The 20011-nt window shown below is 37.2% G+C and overlaps 1 protein-coding gene across 13 annotated transcripts in view; it reads left to right on the top strand.

Moving 5' to 3' along the window:
- KIAA1109 (KIAA1109 ortholog) overlaps positions 1-20011 on the top strand; it is a 170416-nt gene that overhangs the window by 121922 nt on the left and 28483 nt on the right. For 7 of the 13 annotated variants that reach the window (XR_005553814.1, XM_039320216.1, XM_039320218.1 and 4 more), the window contains 8 exons: positions 89-289; positions 484-614; positions 1810-1933; positions 4406-4515; positions 5923-6007; positions 6803-6865; positions 9845-10089; positions 11111-11323. Coding sequence is in view for 12 of the 13 variants with exons in the window: in XM_039320216.1 (XP_039176150.1) it covers positions 89-289; positions 484-614; positions 1810-1933; positions 4406-4515; positions 5923-6007; positions 6803-6865; positions 9845-10089; positions 11111-11323 (1172 nt within the window). In the remaining variant the exon portion in view is untranslated. The remainder of the gene's footprint in view (positions 1-88; positions 290-483; positions 615-1809; positions 1934-4405; positions 4516-5922; positions 6008-6802; positions 6866-9844; positions 10090-11110; positions 11324-20011) is intronic. The other 6 variants (XM_039320222.1, XM_039320221.1, XM_039320224.1 and 3 more) reach the window with 6 other exon arrangements.

Below are 20011 nucleotides of genomic sequence, written 5' to 3' on the forward strand. Positions count from 1 at the left end.
AATAGTATAGGCAGAGAAGAGGCAGACAATAAGAAAAATGGAAGTTTCATTCCCTGAAGTATTAATCTTGCTATTTATTATCATCTAGAGATCAGATGGTGGTTCTTTATACGGAGACATATGCAAGCTCACTTTGGGGCAGCGGATTGTAAATCACCTCTTGGGTTTGAGCCCCCAAAGTCAACGTTACTCTGTTCCTGTAGAATATCTGGTGGGATCAGCATCAAGTTATATGACTTATTCTAACAGTGCACAATTACAAGTGGGCAGGTCTTGCTCATGGGGACATGTATGTAGCATGTGTAGTATCTCTTTAAACAAATGCTGAATATATGGGTATTGGCAAATCAAAAATCAGCTGGCTTCTTAGTCTGATTCTGCATGCTATTTTGATTGGTGGTGCTAAATCTCTTCTACCTTCATTTTCGTCATTAAAACTGCTTGTGGGCAATGAAATAAATGCTTCCTTTATTTTTTAAATAGGAGAATGCTGACCATCGGAGGCAAGGACCATCTAATAATCAAACTGGAGAGCAAAGAGGAAGAAAGTATGTGAAGCGCTTAGTAGATATCAGGGAGTTGAATGAACAGGCTAAAGTAATTGATGACTTAAGGTAAGTATGCTGTTTCCAAACAACTTTTTACAATCAGAATAAATCATTGTTTATTTTACAAAGATTTAATTAAGAGACTCTCAATTTGTGGATCAACCCCCCCCCCAGCAGTTTTAAACTGAGGAGTTACATTTTTTTTGTAAAACTAATCAGAGTTCAATAGACAAAGTAGGAATGGTGTGAAAACTGACTCCCATTTTGCCTGCATGAACTCTGGGCAAGTCTTAACAATGTGCCAACTTTACCTATGTAAGAAGTGAGAGGAATGTCAAAACCTGCTCCGCTTTGCCCACATAAGCCTACAGTGAAGTGACCCTAGAAAAGTGTGAACATACTGTCAAAATTCGCTAGACTCTTTGTTCCACATTTGCCTGTGCAAATCCCAGTCATTTTTGCGAGTAGCTAATTCTGTGGGATGCACAAAGGTCCTAATATAAATGACAGTTTCCCACTAATAGTTAGTGAGTTTCAATGTGGTGTATAGTAGTATAATTTTTATTGGAGTGCTTATGGAAGTGCACATTAATGAATTTTTTGTTAATTATTTCTTATTTCTAGCTTTTCAAAAAGCAAGATTTTGATTAGGGAAAGAAAAATATCTAAAAAACAGTCTCTAGGTATTACTGATAAAATAAGCTTAAGTCAAGAAAGTAAGATATAAATTCTGTGCATTTTAGAATGTAATGTATTTAGCTGTTGCCCAACATTAATTCTAATGAAATTGTTAGAGGGCTTGGGTTTTTTTCCTCAGAGATTGTTGCTCAATTTAAGAACTTGTGCTTTAATTAGAGATGCCTGACAGAATTCTTTTTTTTTCAATTTATACCCTCTGCTAAAAATTACAGGTCATTATAAATCCCTTAATCTACTTTGGCAAATATATTTGGCCAATATATTTCATGGCTATCAAGTCACCCAAAGTGCTTTGCATAATTGTTTTCCTTTATGGCCACTGTGCAAGACAGGGGTGTCAAAGTTGTAGCGTCACACGACGTGTTGCGACGTATTGTGACTTTTTTGCCATTGCCGGCAAAGGAGTGGTTATGATGCATCCGGCTGACGGGCCGGCAGTTTGTCACCCCTGGTGCAAGAGAAAGAGAAGACCTCTGCAAATAAGCCATCATTCTTAATAAATACTCTTATCGCTACCTTGAATGATTGATTGCGGGATTTTATTTATCAATCTTGTCTTTAGGAAACTGGGCGCAAGTGAAGGAACAATAAATCAAGAAATTCAACGATACCAACAATTGGAGTCAGTAGCTGTCAATGACATTCGCCGAGATGTCCGTAAAAAGCTACGGAGGTCAAGTATGAGGGTGAGCAATTTTTAAGTTCCTTTTCAGTCATATCAGTTCTGTTTTCATATTATTAAAAATAGATAGAACATAGTCACATATGCCAAAAACAAGCTTTATGGGCCCTTAATTTTATCTTATTTTTTGAGATATTGATGGGACATCATTCAGTACAGAGATTTTTTAAAAACAAAGTTACTTTTAAATCCACTTCCATCTAACTTGAAGTAATCTCCTTCTCCATTAATTCTCCATCAACCTTCCTAACATTCTCTAAACCTTCCTAATGCTGCGATTTTAATACAGTTCCTCATGTTGTGGTGACCCCCAACCATAAAATTATTTTCGTTGCTACTTCATAACTGTAATTTTGCTACTGTTATGAATCGTAATGTAAATATCTGATATGCAGGGTGTATTTTCATTGTTACGAATTGAACATAATTAAAGCATAGTGATTTATAGCAATGCTCGCTGGAGAAGCTTACTCTCCCTTGCTCAAAAATGTTGGGAGGGAGGGAAGGAGAAGGAAGAAAGATTGAAGGGGAAAGGAAGGAGATGGAGAAGGAAGGAGATTGAAGGGGAAAGGAAGGAAGGAAGGAGAGAGAGATTGAAGGGGAAGGGATGGAGATGGAAGGAAGGAAGGAAGGAAGATTGAAGGGGAAAGGAAGGAGATGGAGAAGGAAGGAGATTGAAGGGGAAAGAAAGGAAGGAAGGAAGGAAGGAGAAAGAGATTGAAGGGGAAGGGATGGAGATGAAGATGGAAGGAAGGAAGATTGAAGGGGAAAGGAAGAAGATGGAGAAGAAAGGAGATTGAAGGGGAAAGGAAGGAAGGAAGGAAAGGAAGGAAGGAAGGAAGGAAGGAAGGAGAGAGATTGAAGGGGAAGGGATGGAGATGGAAGGAAGGAAGGAAGATTGAAGGGGAAAGGAAGAAGATGGAGAAGGAAGGAGATTGAAGGGGGAAGGAAGGAAGGAAGGAGAGTGAGAGATTGAAGGGGAAGAGATGGAGATAGAAGGAAGGAAGGAAAATTGAAGGGGAAAGGAAGAAGATGGAGAAGGAAGGAGATTGAGGGGGAAAGGAAGGAAGGAGAGATTGAAGGGGAAGGGAAGGAGAAGGAAGGAAGGAAGGAATGATCTTTGGAGAGTCATGTTTTTCCAAATGGTGATGAACTGCAACTCCCAGCATTCCCTACTCTTCCACAGTGCTTTTTAGGGCTGCTGGGGATGATAGTTGAGTAAGGTCTGGAGACACACACAGATGCCCTTCGATGGTGAGGGAGGCAGGCTGGGTGGTGCGGTGGAGGCTCTGGCGTGGCACGGAGGGCGGCCAGGGGCAGAGCACGGCCGGGCAACCAGGAGATGTGGGGATCGGCTTGGCGCCGCAGCTCAGCTCAGCCAGCAGCAGCAACGCATTGCCCGAGCAGGGCGGGAAGAGAGGGTGGTGGTGGTGGCAGGTCATGAAAGCAGCATCTACATGTTCAGGGTGCAAACGCTGTGGACGGTTTGGCTCCCCCACCCCTTTATGCCCCGAGGAGTTCTGAATGAGCGGTCTTTTTTTTTTTTAAAAAAAAAAAAAAGCTTTAAGCAATGAGGCAGAAAGGGGAACTCGCTCATGGCTCTTTTTATTCTCTTTCTCGGCGACTGGGAAGGCAGCAGCCAGAGATGCCGCTGCACAAAGGGAGGCGGAGAGAGGGGCAAGGGGGAAAACCTCACTCAACTTTCGCCCTTATCAGACCCGGTTCCCTTCTGGTCGACACTCACTCACCCACCTGCCCCTTTCACCTCCCGCTACAGATCGATGCTACCCCTTGGGAGTATTTCGCCAGGCTTTTTTTTTTTAACCTTGGCCCTGCGCTTCTCCCAGATGGAAGCCAGGCAAGAAGACCTGAAAGATGCCGAGCAGGAGGTTCATAGCCGCGGTGATGCGGTAGTAGCTGCTCTGCGATGGGCAGCGCAACCCCGCCATGATGCTGAGGCGGCTGCTTTCCTGTCTGCCCGATCTGGCTGGCGGAGCTAGCCTTGAGCAGAAATTCTCACTAGTGTCTCGGTTCCTAAGACCATCGGAAATATGTGTTTTCCGATGGTCTTAGGCAACCCCTGTGAAAGCATCGTTCGACCCCCAAAAAAGTCGCGACCCACAGGTTGAGAACCGCTGCTCTAAAGGCTTTTCAAAGATAGCAAAATATTTCAAGGCAAGAAGAAAAAAGTTAATTCTATCTATTGTTGTCTGCTTGTACAATGTTTTGTTTTCAGCTCCAAGTCTCTAACCAGTTTACAGTATATACTATTTCTATAACTGCTCAGGGCTTTATATTGATGACTTAGAAACAGAAATCCCAATGGTATTTAAGCCTGCTTATTTCTGGATTGCAGCTATTTAGTCTTGTGCAATCCTTTTTGTGTGACTCTTAATGTTTTATTTACCAAATTTTTGAACTATGCAAGAATACTGTCAGATTAAAATGTGAGAATAATATGCTTTGTATATCTCAGGCAGCATCTTTGAAAGATAAATGGGGCTTAGGTTATAAGCCCAGCTATAGTCGATCTAAAGGCATTTCAGCTTCAGGAAGACCACCTCTGAAGAGAATGGACAGAACAAGGTAAGATGGGATAAGGATCTTTTTTAAGACCAGAAACGTTTTGATTTTTGAGTATATGCAATGGGAAAACTTATAAAATAGTTGTTATGAAGACTGTGGCCAGTCATAAGTCATCTATTGCGAGAAGGTAAGTTACATGCAAGATATTTTATATCATCCCATTAAACCCTTGTGAGCCTAAAGGCCTTCATAGAAATAATTATAAAGCTTTCTTTTGCAGCATGTCCTGTTTAATTATTCCTGTTTAATGTTTTTTATGTAATTCAATTTGTTAAAAAATGAGGATTCTTAAATCCCATTGGAGGTACTGTACTTCCCTTGGCTATCACTTTGCCAGTTCTAGAGATACAGTGATTTGAAATCTATGCTAATATATGAAAAGAGTCACATCCTTTAAATCACATACTTTCTTTTTAGTTTTTTTTAAATATTTGAATAGTTGCTTAAAGTGTGTTCAGGTTTACGTGTATATAATTTTCCCCATTAGTATGACAACAACTATAACTGAGAAATGGGGAGCTTTTGGGGGAGGGAGGAATCATATTTTGCCTTCTTCCTTCAATGGAAATTGTTGAAAGCTAAATAATTCCTAACTGCATAATACCATTTCTTCATCTGCACAGCTTTTTCCTAAATTGTACAGGTAGTCCTCAACCTATGACCACAATGGAGCCCAAATTTCCATTGACAGACATTTGTTAAGCGAGTTTCGCCACATTTTACGACCTTTCTTGCAACAGTTGTTAAGTGAATCATCGCAGTCAATAAGTTAGTAGCATGGTTGTTAAGTGAATCTAGCTTCCCCATTGACTTTGCTTAGCAGAAGGTCGCAAGAAGTAATCACATGACCTTGGGACAGAGCAACGATCATAAATTTGAACCAGTTGCCAAGCATCTGAATTTTGATCATATGATTATGGGGATGCTGCAAAGTTTGTAACTGAAAAAGGAACATAAGTCACTTTTTTCAATGCCATTGTAACTTTGAACAGTCACTAAATGAACTGTTGTAAGTCGAGGACTATTTGTATTTTGGAATCCTAACAATGTTTAATGACTATAATCATAAAATGCAAGTGCTTTACTCAGCTTTTTCTTTATATGGTTTATAACTGCTCAAATAATATTTATTGCAGTAGATCTTGTAGTCCTTTAATTTTCATACATTTGTAATTTTTCATATTAAAATGAAATGCAGTTTGCATGCAATTAAAGTATGAAACATATTTAAATTTGCTAGCATCTATTTATGTTTCTTGTTTCAAGTTATCACTTTTACATTGGAAAACTGTTCCAAAATAATATTTTAAATGGTGATTCTTAAATTTGGAAGTAGTTGGTAATTATAATATATATGATTATTTGCAAATATCATAATTCCTTGTTACTGTAATTTTGTTGTACAAGGCTTGGGGAAAGTGAAGAAGTTCCAGAAATTTGTGTTGATGGGCCATCTGCTGGGTCCAGAGTAATTTTCAACCTACAAGATATGGTAAGACAATTTCTAAGTTGTTCACTGAATGCTTTGGGTAAACCTGCATTATGAACTAAGAGGTAATTTCCTTTTATTTGTGCCAGTGTCATATATTTACACACACAAAACACACACAAACACATGGATTGTAGAATTGGAAGATGCCTCTAGATCATCTACTCTTAAACCCCTGCTTGATTCACAATCTGCTAAAGCATTTTTGGCAAATGTGTATCTGTCTGTTTGAAAATCTATAGTGAAACCCAACATACTATTTAATGAAGCAGCCTATTCCACTAAGTGAGCCTTTTTACTGTCAGGTAATTCATTTCAATATCTAATCTGAATCTTCTTCCCTCTAGTTTAAACTCATCCCTCATGTTAATGGACAGCAAACCTACTCCTGTGTGACAACCCTTTAGCTATATGAAAACTGCTTTTCCTGTCCTTGCTTTGCAGGCTAAACATGCCCTCATAGGACTTGGTTTTCCATCCTTCACTATGTTGTAGCCTTTGCTGTAATTTCACTTGAATTCATCAATCTTTGTCAGATGTCAGTGTGATCTATCAGAATCTTTGGATTGCTTGCCACATTTACTATTTCTGAGCCAGAACTCACCCCATCCTGCACTTGTGCCTTTCTATTCACTTTTTAAATGTTAGCTGCTGCAAATTTGATATTCTTGGATTAAAGAATTGATAGGAATACCCAGTTCCTTAATCTAGGTCTTTAATAAAAAATATTGAAACAAGAGAGCCGAGGATTATATACCGTGTTGTTTTAATAATTTCTCTTTTTCGTTTTTAATTAAGTTGAATGGAACAGTTTTGGGGATTGCACAACAATCCAGCTATCCAAGGGAAGGGTATTTTCAGGTATTTGTAAAATCAACAGGTATACTAATTAACTGCATGGAAAATCTGCTTCATTGATCATATTCTGCCAGCTAAGCAGAGTACATTATAATACATTAGGCCACAATTGGCAATATTATAGTAATTCAGTATTTCTTGTTATTTTGGAGTGAGAGTATTCATCAATGTATCAAGGGACTACTCCTTGGTACATTGATAAATATTCTCATTCCAAAACTATTTTTTAACAGTTTTTGAATGATAAAACTTTTACATCAGAAACAGTTAACTTGAACAATAGAAGCTAATTGGAACCTTGCAAAATAATTAAAAAAATTAGTATACTACTGGCAAATCATTTTGGTTGATACAACCACTGATATTTCAATAGTAGCTATTACTTTATATTTTCTAACTGATTTGTCCAAGAATATAAATGCAACAAAAAGAGTATTACTGAAATTAATTGCTTCCAATTGTGAAATTAATTTTAAAATATTTAGATTAAATTCAGATATAATCAGTTGATACCACATTAAGGCACTGTTAATTAAGTTAAGTTATATTCCCTACTTTACTGTATTTGGAACAAAATCCATCTAATTTAGTCTGTGTTCCCCTATGTTGTTAAAAAGAGGGGAAAATCGGGCTATGTGATTATTTTCTTTGAACCCAAATCATAGATTTTATTTAAAAAAAATCTAAAAATATCATATTTCTTGAGAGAAAGAGGGAGTTTCTTCTCCCAAATACTTTTCTATGCATGAATGAGTGAAAATGCAAGCCACTGATGATGCGAGTTATGAAAATTATTTTTGAAGTATAAATAAATTAATAATCCTTGGGAGAGGCCTGCTATCCTAAAGAATTTAACATTTTCCTAAGGGTACCATTCAGTTAACTCTTCCCCTACCTTTAGCCAATATTACTCTCCAGTTTCCTCCACTTCCCTTCCTACCAAGGTTCCCTCTTTCCTTTAATCTACCTCTAGTGACCTTTTTCTTCATAGTTGCTGTTTCTGATGGAAGGAGGATAGGATAATATTTTTGTATGTACTATGTTTCTATATATAGAAGAGTAAATGTATGCGTGAAACCATAGTTGCTACCGGCCTTAGCTTATAGATCATTTTAAACATTAGCTTCAGTAAATTTCCTTCTATGTGCTGGCCCCCACCCAATTGTGGATTGTGACTGCCAACAGAAGGCTGAATTTGTGTGTATTTGTGTGTGTGTATGCGTGCAGATGTGTACAGAGATAGACAAATGTGTCATGTTTACATATTTATTGGACAGGGAACTGCAGTATTGATTTCAGATGCAGTGGACATAAATCTTTGTCTCTGTGTATATGCATGTGTGCACGTGTAAATGCAAATGTGTACAGACACAAAACACAAATAAAAATTACTCTTTTTTGGCAGGCAGATTTTAGCAGCATGACCTAGATATATTAGCACAGGTATTAATAATATTTTATGTATGAAGAGCATGCTACCAAATAAAGCTTCAATATAACAAGAGCAACAAGTGTAGAAAAGGATGACATGTAGCAATGGGCACGCTGTAGTTTCCTGTTGGACACTGTTGCCTTACACAATCTTTGAAGTAGCTCTTTGTACCACTCTGATTCCCATAATCCTCCTTTCCCATGTGTTACCTCCTATTCATGCCTTACCCAACAGGGGGAGGCAAATTTCTTTCATTACCAAACTCTCATTAACAATTTCTTGAAAGGATCTGTTTCTGTATAGATCAAATGAGTTTTTCATTGTGACGGTTATCTGATAATTGAATTTATTCAGTGAGAGACTTCCCTAGTCACATGGTGATAAAACAGTGCTTTCTGAAAATTGGCAATGACTGCAACACATGGTAAATTATGAAACAGACTTTAATAACTTTTCTCTGCCAATCTCTGCACTGATATTACTGAGAGCCGAAGATGGTCTTTGCAATACAAGAAAGGTTTACCTTAGTGCTTTGGTATGCCTGTATATGAACATATAGACAAATAAAAGACTCCTGAACCGTCACCCCAAATCATTTGTGATCCTTAGAACCAAAGAGGTTATCTATCCCCAAGCTTTCACTGATAAGTGACACAGCCTCCAAAGTTTCCTATCTGGACAAGCATAAAGATATAAATTTCTTCTAGTTTCAGTTAAAGTTGGGTCAACATTAATTTAATCATTTCTTTACAATGAACAATCCTTTCACGTGAAGTGCATAGAGCAGCAGTGCTGCAGGTAATGGGCACTAATTGGAAAAGCCGGGTGACAGCCATGTTTTTTCCAAAAACGTTTATTTCTATTCTATTCCCCTTCCCATCCTTAATTTTTTTCCATAGTTTCTTATCATTCCATACTTACTGAGCATTTTACCACACCACTTCTTTGGGATATTTTTCTAAAACTATTTTTTAAAAAGTTGTGTCTTTGCAAACCTTAAGGTTTTTCCACACCTACCGATATCTTAGATTTACTTGAAACCTGAAGATTTACATCTTAATTTATTCAGAATCAAAATAACATTCCAGAAATTCCCCTCAGAACATTACTGTCTTAAAAATCTAGCTTTTAAAATTAATCATATGTACTACTTTAAAAGGAGATAATAGAGTGTATTCTGTGCCAGCATTTTGCATGAGCTTCCATTTTCTAATCATTTCTGCTACTTTCTCTCATTTATTGGAGGCCTGTAAGGTTCTTGCTTTTTATGCTTTAAATTGTTTATTTCAATTATTATAGTAGGATCTATTGCAATCTAAGCTATTGCTGTATCTAAATAACATGCATTCACTTCCTTTTTCTGACATACTTCTTCAAGATTACTCACTCATCTATTTTTAAAACATATTTCATGGCTGACATCGGTTCTTTGGCCTGTACAAAATGAAACATTTACTGCTTTTGCCTTTAAGAATCTGATTTTTCCTCCCCAATCCTTGAGATAGTTGGTAGCTATAACTTGAATATCTTTTTTGTCTCTTTGTAATCAGTTTCCAGAGGAGACAGAATTGGATCTTTTGTCAGTAACTATTGATGGTCTATCCCATAACTCAAACACTAGTGAAGGATCATGCTCAGTATTCAGTTCACCCCAAACTCCAGCTGTCTTCTCACCAAGCATTCCTTTCCAGCCTGAAGAAGGAAGACGAGATGACAGCTTGTCTTCATCAAGTGAGGATTCAGAAAAAGAGGAAGATCATGACAGAGAGAGGCCATATGTTTATCGGAAAGCATTGTGAGCATATTTATAAAAACAGAACATTCATTTCAGTATCACTACTCTGATTATGTGCCTATTGATGAATATAAAAAGAACTCCAGCTTTCTCTATACAATATTTGGTCTGAACTCTTTATGGCAGGATATTTAATTTGGCTAGCAGAGCTAACAAAAAAAAAAAAAATACTAAATGCAAGTGCCTATGGCAGAAAATAACCATAACTCTTGGAAAGGACTATCAAGTAACTCAATATTTGACACATCTTTGAATGTTTAGGATGTCAAGTTAAAACCTCGCCAATTTGAAGTAGCCTGAAAGTTTCATTTCTATCTAAGTATGATGGCAGGTAGCGAGTGCATTACAGATCTGATTTGATAGATGGCAAATAATAAATTATTGAAAAATTCCACATAAAATTGTTCTATATCTCATTAAATAACAATATAGCACCAACATTATAGGAACTCAACATTTTCATTTGCACTTCCTATTCTGGTTTTTAGCTATGGAAATATAGCATTTGTTGGTAATTTGCTAGTCACTTTGAATGGAATGAGTGTCTGGAATATTTCTTAAAACATTATATGCTGCTATAGTAACATTTAATCAGAGCTGCATAAATGGGGTTTTTTTTAGTGTAGGTTTAAAGTGTAAATAGTGTAAGAACACTGTGAATAAATTCTTTTAATTTCTTTTTAAGCAGCTATTTTGACTAGTTTTGGTTCCCTCCCAAGATCTATGAAGAGAAAAAACTCCACTGAAGATTACTATTGTACCTTTGTGGATTTTGTTCTCAAAGGCTAAATGTATTTTAGTGAGAAAATGAGACAAATATCTAATTCCTCCTTCCTCATTGTAATAGACCTGCCCAATACAGAACCTCCATAGCCACTTTCAATGAAAATAAAATACTGGCTATCTCAGATAGTTTGACTATTGAACTCCTCTTCAGTGTTATACCAAGGGAAATATATTTTAATAAATTGCATGCAGTGAGGTAAGTTTGTCAAACCTACTTTTTAAAAATATTTTGCAGGACTGCTCGTAAGAAAGCTACAGGTTTTGCTGCTGTTCACCAACTGTTTACTGAACGTTGGCCAACATCTCCAGCCAATAGAAGTGTAACTGGAACAACTACTGAGAGGAATATTGACTTTGAACTTGATGTGAGAGTTGAAATTGACAGTGGGAAGTGTGTACTTCATCCAACAACACTCCAGCAAGAACATGATGACATAAGCTTAAGGAGGTAAATATCCTGCAAAAAGCTGAGCAGGGTTACCAAACTATGTTTAGAGCAGTAGCAACATTTTTATATGTTGAAACTTGTATGAAATCTCTAGTGATACCGATCAGCAATTCACTTGCGATATTCCATATAAAGACGATTTGACAACTTGAAGAATGTCCCCTTTTTGTGCCAATAACTTTGACATACAAATTGTGTAGTCAAAATGGTCCATCATATTTAAATTGCATGTAAAATATTCATAATTAGGTATAAAAGGATTTATGATTATCTTTTATATTGTGTGCAATTGTGTGTATTTACAAAACCAGTACTGCACAATGGAACATACTTTTTCGGAAATGCTGGCCTACTTAAATCTTGTTTAATCAGATCAAACTTAAGCAACTTGTCCGAGGTTTTACATCATGGATCTGATACATTATTACTGTTAATTCAGTAAACATCCAGCATTTCTTTTTTTAAAAAAAAACACATTTTATTGTTTTTTTTAATTTTTAAGAAAAAGTACTCAGGACACACTGTGGTGATTGCGTAATCAAACATTCAAAAATGAAAACATATATAAACAACTCAACTCAATACATTCACTGTCCCTTCTCTATTTCCCTCAAATAGTATAATACGTTTAAAATATTCCATTTCTAATATAAATTTCTATTACTGCTAAACCTGTTTTAAAACTTTGTCAGTTTACAATTACCATAATCAAATTTAACTTTAAATCAACAAGTATCAATTCAGGTATCTCTTCCAGATATATTCTAATTCTTATTACTTCTTCCACCACACAATAGATATCCTAACTAAAATAAAATATTAAACTACCCTATACATATATAATCCCACAAGATCAATCTCTTTAAGATAACAAAATAATGTTAAACCTTAAATCATTTCAGTTCATTAAACAAAATTCATATTTCATCCAGTTGATTATCATGCCTTATCTCATCTATGTTATCATACAGAAAGGTCATCTTACTAATTTAAAACACTCAGTTAATTATTGAAACCATCCAAATCTAAAAAGCCAACATTTTTTCAATTCCAATGTATAATAATTTTCATCAAAGTAAACCTATTATTCCAAAAGGTACATTCTTAATCTATTTAAAATATCTATTCTAATAATCACCCTCATATATATATATATATTCTTACTTCTTGTAACGATGCTAAGAAAAAGACTCAGGCATGTCTTGAGCAGAGGTTTTGAAGCTGCATGACACAGCTTCACACAGCTTCTCCAACTCTGAGTTTATTGTTTTTTATACACTTTTTACATACATAGGCTTTACCATTAACTGCTGACATTTTACATTTAGAAGTTTAACCTTTAGTTGTTGACATAAAGTAATTGAAAAATTCCTTCATATAAGCAATTATTTTCTAGTAACACATTACCTGTTGAGAGCAGGTAAAACAAATACAGGTAAATTAGAAAAGGAGAAAGAACTGATAAAGACAAGAAGAGATAAAGACAGGAAGAGATAAGGGGGAACTTATTATTTAGGTAGGTAAGATATTAAGTCAAAAGGGGGTGATCTTTTGGCTGCTTCCTTGGGACAAAAGGTATCAAAAGGTTATGAGGTTTGTGGGGGGCAATGCATGGCAGTTTGCTGCACGTGCAAATTCCTCCACATCCCACCTTTTTCTATTTTATAATGAAGACATCTTAAGCAGGAGTAGTTAGTGGGTCTTAGCTTAGTATGGAAGATTGCAAAACATCTTATTAAGTAAAGAAAAAAGACATTGAAATAAACAACAACAGCTGATAAGGATAGCAACTATTATAATGAGATATTGAACAATCTTTCCAAGAAGGCCAATGGGAAGCCATGACCATAGAGCACTCCACCAATTTCCTAAGGTATCAATTTTTAAATCAGAAGCCAAATTATGTAAAACATTAATTTGCTTTTGAATAACACCAGATTGATCAGAAACATTGAAATAACAAATAAACTGAAGCTGGGACATACACAGGTATAAGACAGGTAGAGAGTAGATTTTCCATGTCATATGATTCAGAAATACAAAAGTCTGTCACTTGTGTTACATTTAGCTAATTGCACCCAGATATTATATTTCATCCGTGATTCTAAAGGATGAGATGGAAGAGCTTGAGCCTCCACACAGCAATTAAGAAGGAAAGAGAGGCAAAGAATGACTAAAGAATTTGCAGTCAAAACCACAAATAAGGCAGCGCATAAATTCTCTGGTGTAAGTTCTTTTCCTTGTTGCCTCAGAATCTCCTGCGCTTTAGATGTTAGGTTCTTCACATCGCCCCAGGTTGTTGGCCGACTGCGATGGCGAGAACGAAAGGGACGTTGTGCTGTCTGAAGAGTCACCTGATTCATTTCCAGTATTGGGTTCTGGACCTGATGCCATGACATCTTTGGCTGGTTGCACACACCGGGCTGGAATCCAGAGAGGGCCTGTAGGAGCAAGCACAGAGCATAGCCTTGCCCCCAAGTTAGTAAGGGAATTGGACCTAGGCAGGTTTTATCAGGCAATTGCTGATAATATACCAATGGATTAGGAAGCACAGCTTTCTGCTGAAAGTGACGCTGGTAGGCAGTAGTGTTTTGAAAAGAAATATTTAGCTGGTTTAAAGTTATTAAGACTTTATTGACTTGATGCAAATTGCAAATTAGGTACCCTTGATCCCTCCTTTTTTAATTGTTTATGAAGGCAGTCCTTAAAGGACCGATACATATGTGAGAAACAAAGGATAGCTGCTGTAAAGTTAAAAACAAAGCCATAAGATTGGAGTTGATCCTGGTCATGATGTAAGCACCTATAAGATTAAAAATAAGTTGGCACACATAATGAGAATCAGAGATTAAGTTAAAAGTCTGTTGAGAAAAGGTGTGGAAAGCTAAAATAGCAGCAGATAATTCTGAGCGTTGTGATGAGGATTGCGCTGCAGTGTAGGCAGATGATATAAAATACAGTCTATATAGTCAGCATTGAAGAGATAAGTTATTCTGAAAATAAAATTGAAAATAAAATTTTGGGATAGAAATAACAATATTAATTAAATCAGTCCCATTTCAAGGACAAGCTTGATTGTGTCCTGAGGTTATTTCAGCAACAGCCTGGATAAAAGATAAAACATTTTGTGATAGGATAAGTAAAGCCATTCAATACAATATACTTTTTGCGCTTCTAACACAGCTAATACTCCTGTAAGTAGCTTACTAGTAAGAAATATCAAAAGTGTTAAGTGACAATTTTTATATGGAATTCTGTCCACAAATTGAGTACTCAAGTACTTAATTTGCTCAATTGTGGTAAATGCTGCAAGTGGAACTACAAATGAGATCTCCAGGTTGTTTTCCTTTGGTCAATAAGTTAAATTCCAAGTTAATCAAAGATGCAAACAAATTTCTATTAAGTAGGTTAAACATTTACAAAACTTAAGTTTTGGTAGCTGAAACTGCAAGAGCGGGGATTAAATTTCATCTCCATTCGCAAACTAGAATTCTAAGCAGAGAAGGAAAAAAAAAAGTTTAAAACGAACAGTTCCCCCCCCCTTTCTTTCTTTTGGTCTCTCTTGCTCTTAAAGCAACACAGCCAGTTGAAAAACAAAAGAGACAGGAAAAAATTTTGTTACAAACTTCTCACTACTTCTTTGTGATAACAAAAACTGGAGTGTTCCATGGACTAGTGGAAGGGGCAATGTGTTTGTCTTGTAATTGTTCTTGAACAAAAAAATTTAAGGCCTGTAATCTGTACAGAGGAAGAGGCCATTGTTCCACCCAAACAGGGGTAGTAGTTAACCAAGTTAAGGGTAAGGCAGACAGTTTATTCATCAAAGGTGACAGTAGCCCCCCATTTACTAAGCAAGTCTCTTCCCCAAAGGTTGACATGAATGTCAAAAATGAAAGGACAAAGTTGAACAGTTACAGTAGAATTAGGAAGACTTGCAGAAAGAAATTGTGTACTTTGTTGTGCACCTTGTCGCCCTCCTACACCCCAGACACTAGGGCATGGGTCAGTGGGCCAAGATGCAGGCCAATCTTTAGCTGAAATTACTGAAACATCAGCCCCTGTATCAATTATGCCCTCAAAAGGCTTACCCTGAAAAAAGACTGTCTGACTGGGTGGTGATTGGGGTGGTTAATGCAATTACAACAGGATCTGTGGAACCAAACCTGCCGTCCCCTCGATCCCTATCATGACCCCCTGCAGGGACAAAATAGGGCAAATGGAATAATTGTGCAGGACTAGTATTACTTGGCAAAGTCTGTGGCATGTTAGTCCATAATTGAATAAAGATGACACCTGTATAGTCAGAATCAATTACTCCAGGTATTACAAAAATTCCCTTTTTTCCCATGCTAGAGCGAGGCAAAATTAATCCAACATATCCAGAAGGGAGAGGTCCAGAAAGTTGTGAAGGAATTATTTGTACTTCTCCCGTAAATTTGAAACATACTTCTTGTTGGATAGTTAAATCTATCCAGCACTCCCTCTAGTGGCAGCAGGGCTATTGTTAATTGTTGATGGAATTACTGAAGGGTCTCTGTTTGGACCGGGGCCAGAGACCGGCCCGCTTTGAAGTTTCCCGACCTACATTCATTAGCCCAATGAAATCCCTTATTACACTTAGGGCATTTTGTTTTTGGACGTCTCCCAGCATTATTTTTAAATGGTCGGGAGGCATACTTTCCTCCCCTAGGATTTCTGCAATCCTGTTTAAAGTGTCCAATTTTAGCACAATTATAACATTTCCCCTGAGGTTTTGTAAGAGCTGCAGCTAAGAGATTAGTTTGAAAAGAAACAGTCCCAATATCCTGACATGCTTTTATCATTTCTGCTAAATCTGGTTGAGCTCCCAATCCAATGATGGCCCGTTTACATTCAGAGGTGGCATTTTCTTTAGCCAATTTCATAAGCAATTCAGCTTGGGCATCAGGATTATCAATTTGTCGTCTCAAGGCATCTTGCAGATGGTTAATAAAATCTGCATATGGTTCATTTGCCTTTTGACGAATATTTGAAAATGCTTGAGATGGTTTCCCAGTTATAGGAACTTTTCCAAAAGCTTTGTAAGCACATTCAGAGGATATTTGAAGAGTAGCTATAGGCAAAACAATTTGTGCATCCACTGGAGTGTAATCACCAGAGCCATATAATTGCTCTGGGAGGTAAGCACCTCCAGAAGTTGCTGCTCTTAATGCACATTGATGTCTGAACTCACTATCCCATACCACATACTGAGCTGGTGTTAATAACATACGAAGTGTTGTTTTCCAATCTTCTGGTACCAAAACATGATTCCTCATTATTGCTTCTAACATACCTTGCACATATGAACTACCTAACCCAGTATCTCTTATACCCTTACGCAATTCTGTTAAGATTGCATAAGAAAGTGGTCGATATTCAACCACTGGGGCTCCATTCTCATCTACCTGCCCAGTCAAATGTACAGGACAAACTGAGAGCATATCTGCTATTTCCTGCATATCTCCCTCTCCTTTCGCCATTTGATTTTCTAATACATGGCGAATAGAAACATAAGATCTAGAATTCTTTTGCTCTGAAGGTGTTACATCTATCGTGGAAGATATAGGAGCTGATGGAACTGAAACCTTTTCATGATTAAAACCTGGAGAGGGAGTAGAACTTAATTGTTCTGCATCAGCTCCATATTTTTCCACTGCATGGCGACATTGATGCCAACAATGCAAAACATCCACTGAGGCTCAGGGTTCCTGATGAAGGGTGTTACCTATTCTTTCCCAATCCTTAAGTTGGAGTGTCCCCCTTTCAGGACACCAAGGACAGTTTTTTCCTATCTCACTCACCAGCTTCCTAAGCTCCCTTTCAGGCATGGTCATGCCCGATTTGTGTAAGAGAAACTTTAACTCCCTTACATGCTTTTGCTGATGGTGAGATATATCGCAGCCCATACTTACAGTTTGAGAAATCTCGCAGAACGAGAAGACGAGAAGGTGCCCAAGGGGTCTGTTCCAGACGACTGTAAATATGTTGGTTGCTGCTTTCCCTCGGAAGGGGATGTCCCAGTTCAAGGCGCCAGTTGTAACGATGCTAAGAAAAAGACTCAGGCATGTCTTGAGCAGAGGTTTTGAAGCTGCATGACACAGCTTCACACAGCTTCTCCAACTCTGAGTTTATTGTTTTTTATACACTTTTTACATACATAGGCTTTACCATTAACTGCTGACATTTTACATTTAGAAGTTTAACCTTTAGTTGTTGACATAAAGTAATTGAAAAATTCCTTCATATAAGCAATTATTTTCTAGTAACACATTACCTGTTGAGAGCAGGTAAAACAAATACAGGTAAATTAGAAAAGGAGAAAGAACTGATAAAGACAAGAAGAGATAAAGACAGGAAGAGATAAGGGGGAATTTATTATTTAGGTAGGTAAGATATTAAGTCAAAAGGGGGTGATCTTTTGGCTGCTTCCTTGGGACAAAAGGTATCAAAAGGTTATGAGGTTTGTGGGGAGCAATGCATGGCAGTTTGCTGCACGTGCAAATTCCTCCACACTTCTGACTCTAAATCTTAATCCTTAAAACAGTCCATAAATCCAACATTGCCTTTTAATCCATTACACAATTTTGAATTTCTCCTTTCAGTCTGATTCTGGCTTTTTTTCTGTGCCAGGCAGGTTTCCATAACCAAGCTTCCCTTTCAGCCAGTAGATCTATCTTTGTTGCTTGCAGTGGCCTTTGAAAGGATAGGAGTCCTATCCTCTGCATTAGGCATCTATTTCTCTCATCCTTAAAGCATCGTTGCTTTGTGGTTTCAAATCTTTGCTTCTTCTGTTCCTCAGAGTTACAGATGGAAAGTTTATAAGATAGAATAAGTTCCTCTTTTATCTCTGTTAATTCCTCTTCTAGCATGTTTTGATTTATAGAATAGTCAGATGTAGTCTGGACATCAGTTTGAATGTTTGAAGTGAGATTTCTGGATCTTAATTCTGTAGTAAATTCTTTCATTGTAGCACATATTTCTGCAGTAGTCTCATAAATCTTTTCCAATATAAGTTTACAGTTTAATTGTAACTGAGGTTTCCCCATTTTGATAGTAAATAAAAAGAGTCTCTTTTTTCTTTTTTGTAGAGGCTGTATTTAATAAAAGTTAGGCAGTGTCCACTGCCACAATTCCCACAGCTGCGCAGCTTATCTTTTCTCTTCAAAAATAATTTGAAGGTCAAATCTATTCCATCTTCAAAGAGTAACCACAAGTTACAGTGTTAGGTTTTCGCCACTAGATATCCTCAGTAGGTTAAAAAAAGATCTTTTCCAGACACCATTACCTTTTTTCTGTCTTTTAAAGTATAATGTGAAAAAAGAAATAATCTTCCAGCATAAGATGATAGCACAGTTCTTAGAAAGAGAAAAAAAAATTCTGTACCCTCAAAAAATAGGGAAATAAAATATAGTCTTTAGAATTTTGTTCTATTTTTATAAAACGCCTTTCTTCCCAAACATGCAGAAGCTGCTTTTTCAAGCCAGGGAAATAATTTCAACAAGGCTCTTACAGGCACAAAAAACAAAATAGAGTAGAGAGAGTAGCAAGGAAAAGTCTCACCACGGGGGTTCTTACAACTTAGATGTTCTTTGACTTGTGGTTTGAAGCGTCAGGGTGATCGGCCATTTTACTGGCTGATCTTCTCCGTCGGCCCTCAGAGATAGCTCGGACAGGTGGAGGAGCCGCCGCTCCTCCGTAGCCAAGCAAAGCCTCCTCGACAGAAGTCGTACCCTCCAGGGCGACTTTTGACCCGCATAAGGGTCTACTGGCAGAGGGAAGGCTAGCCGACGAGGAAAGAAGTCTCCTCGTATGACTAGGGATGCCGCAAACCAGAACCGGAAGTCAACATCCAGCATTTCTGAATGAATGAATGTAAGACTGAATAAGATGCTAGAGGATATAAATTGTTAAATGCAATTAAAAACATTACAAATATACAAGTACAATAATGCACTTACAGAAGTCAAAGAATTTGTACCATTTAAAAAATAGACTCTAACCATGGAAGAGATTCTCTTCTCCCACCTCTACATAACCTCTCATATTAGTTTTGGAAGGTTCCCCAATGATGTAGGGATGATTTTCTGGTAGACGGCAGAAGGAGAAATATTTTGCTCTTTTAAAAGTTTGCTTATGGAAAACTGGAACAAACCCTTATCTCATTTTATCTTACCTTTAAATTTACAGGCTGTCCAATTCCAGTAGACTCTTGAGTGATGCAAAAAACTAGAGAAAATATATAGCTAATCCCACTGAATCACATAGAGAAACCACACTTTAGTTATTTTTGTGAAAGTTGAGAGAGTTTCTCAGGGCAGGGGTATCATTTATATCAACAATCAAAAGCTCTCCATCTTCAAGGCTGAAAACAGAGTAAAAAGTCTATTAAGTGGTGAGAAGTGTGGGAGAAATAAGTGTTAGAATTTTTTAAAAAGTGTATATTAAAAATGAATTGGACTGTTGATAGAGGACAATCTAATGCTTTAATGGCTTCTTCCTAATTCCCCATTCGTGCTAGAGGGCATCATTTAAGGTGCTTCTGGGTTGAAAGGATTAGCCAGTGATATCACCGATGCCAGGGTGGATGTCCATGGGGGCTCCTTTCATATCAAGGAGCTGGAATAAATGACAGGAGTTCTTCCTGCCATGTAGCAGCACTTGAGTCTC

This window comes from Crotalus tigris, unplaced genomic scaffold (genome assembly GCF_016545835.1).
Source record: "Crotalus tigris isolate CLP2741 ecotype Arizona unplaced genomic scaffold, ASM1654583v1 scf7180000023625.2024221, whole genome shotgun sequence".
Lineage (NCBI taxonomy): Eukaryota > Metazoa > Chordata > Lepidosauria > Squamata > Viperidae > Crotalus > Crotalus tigris.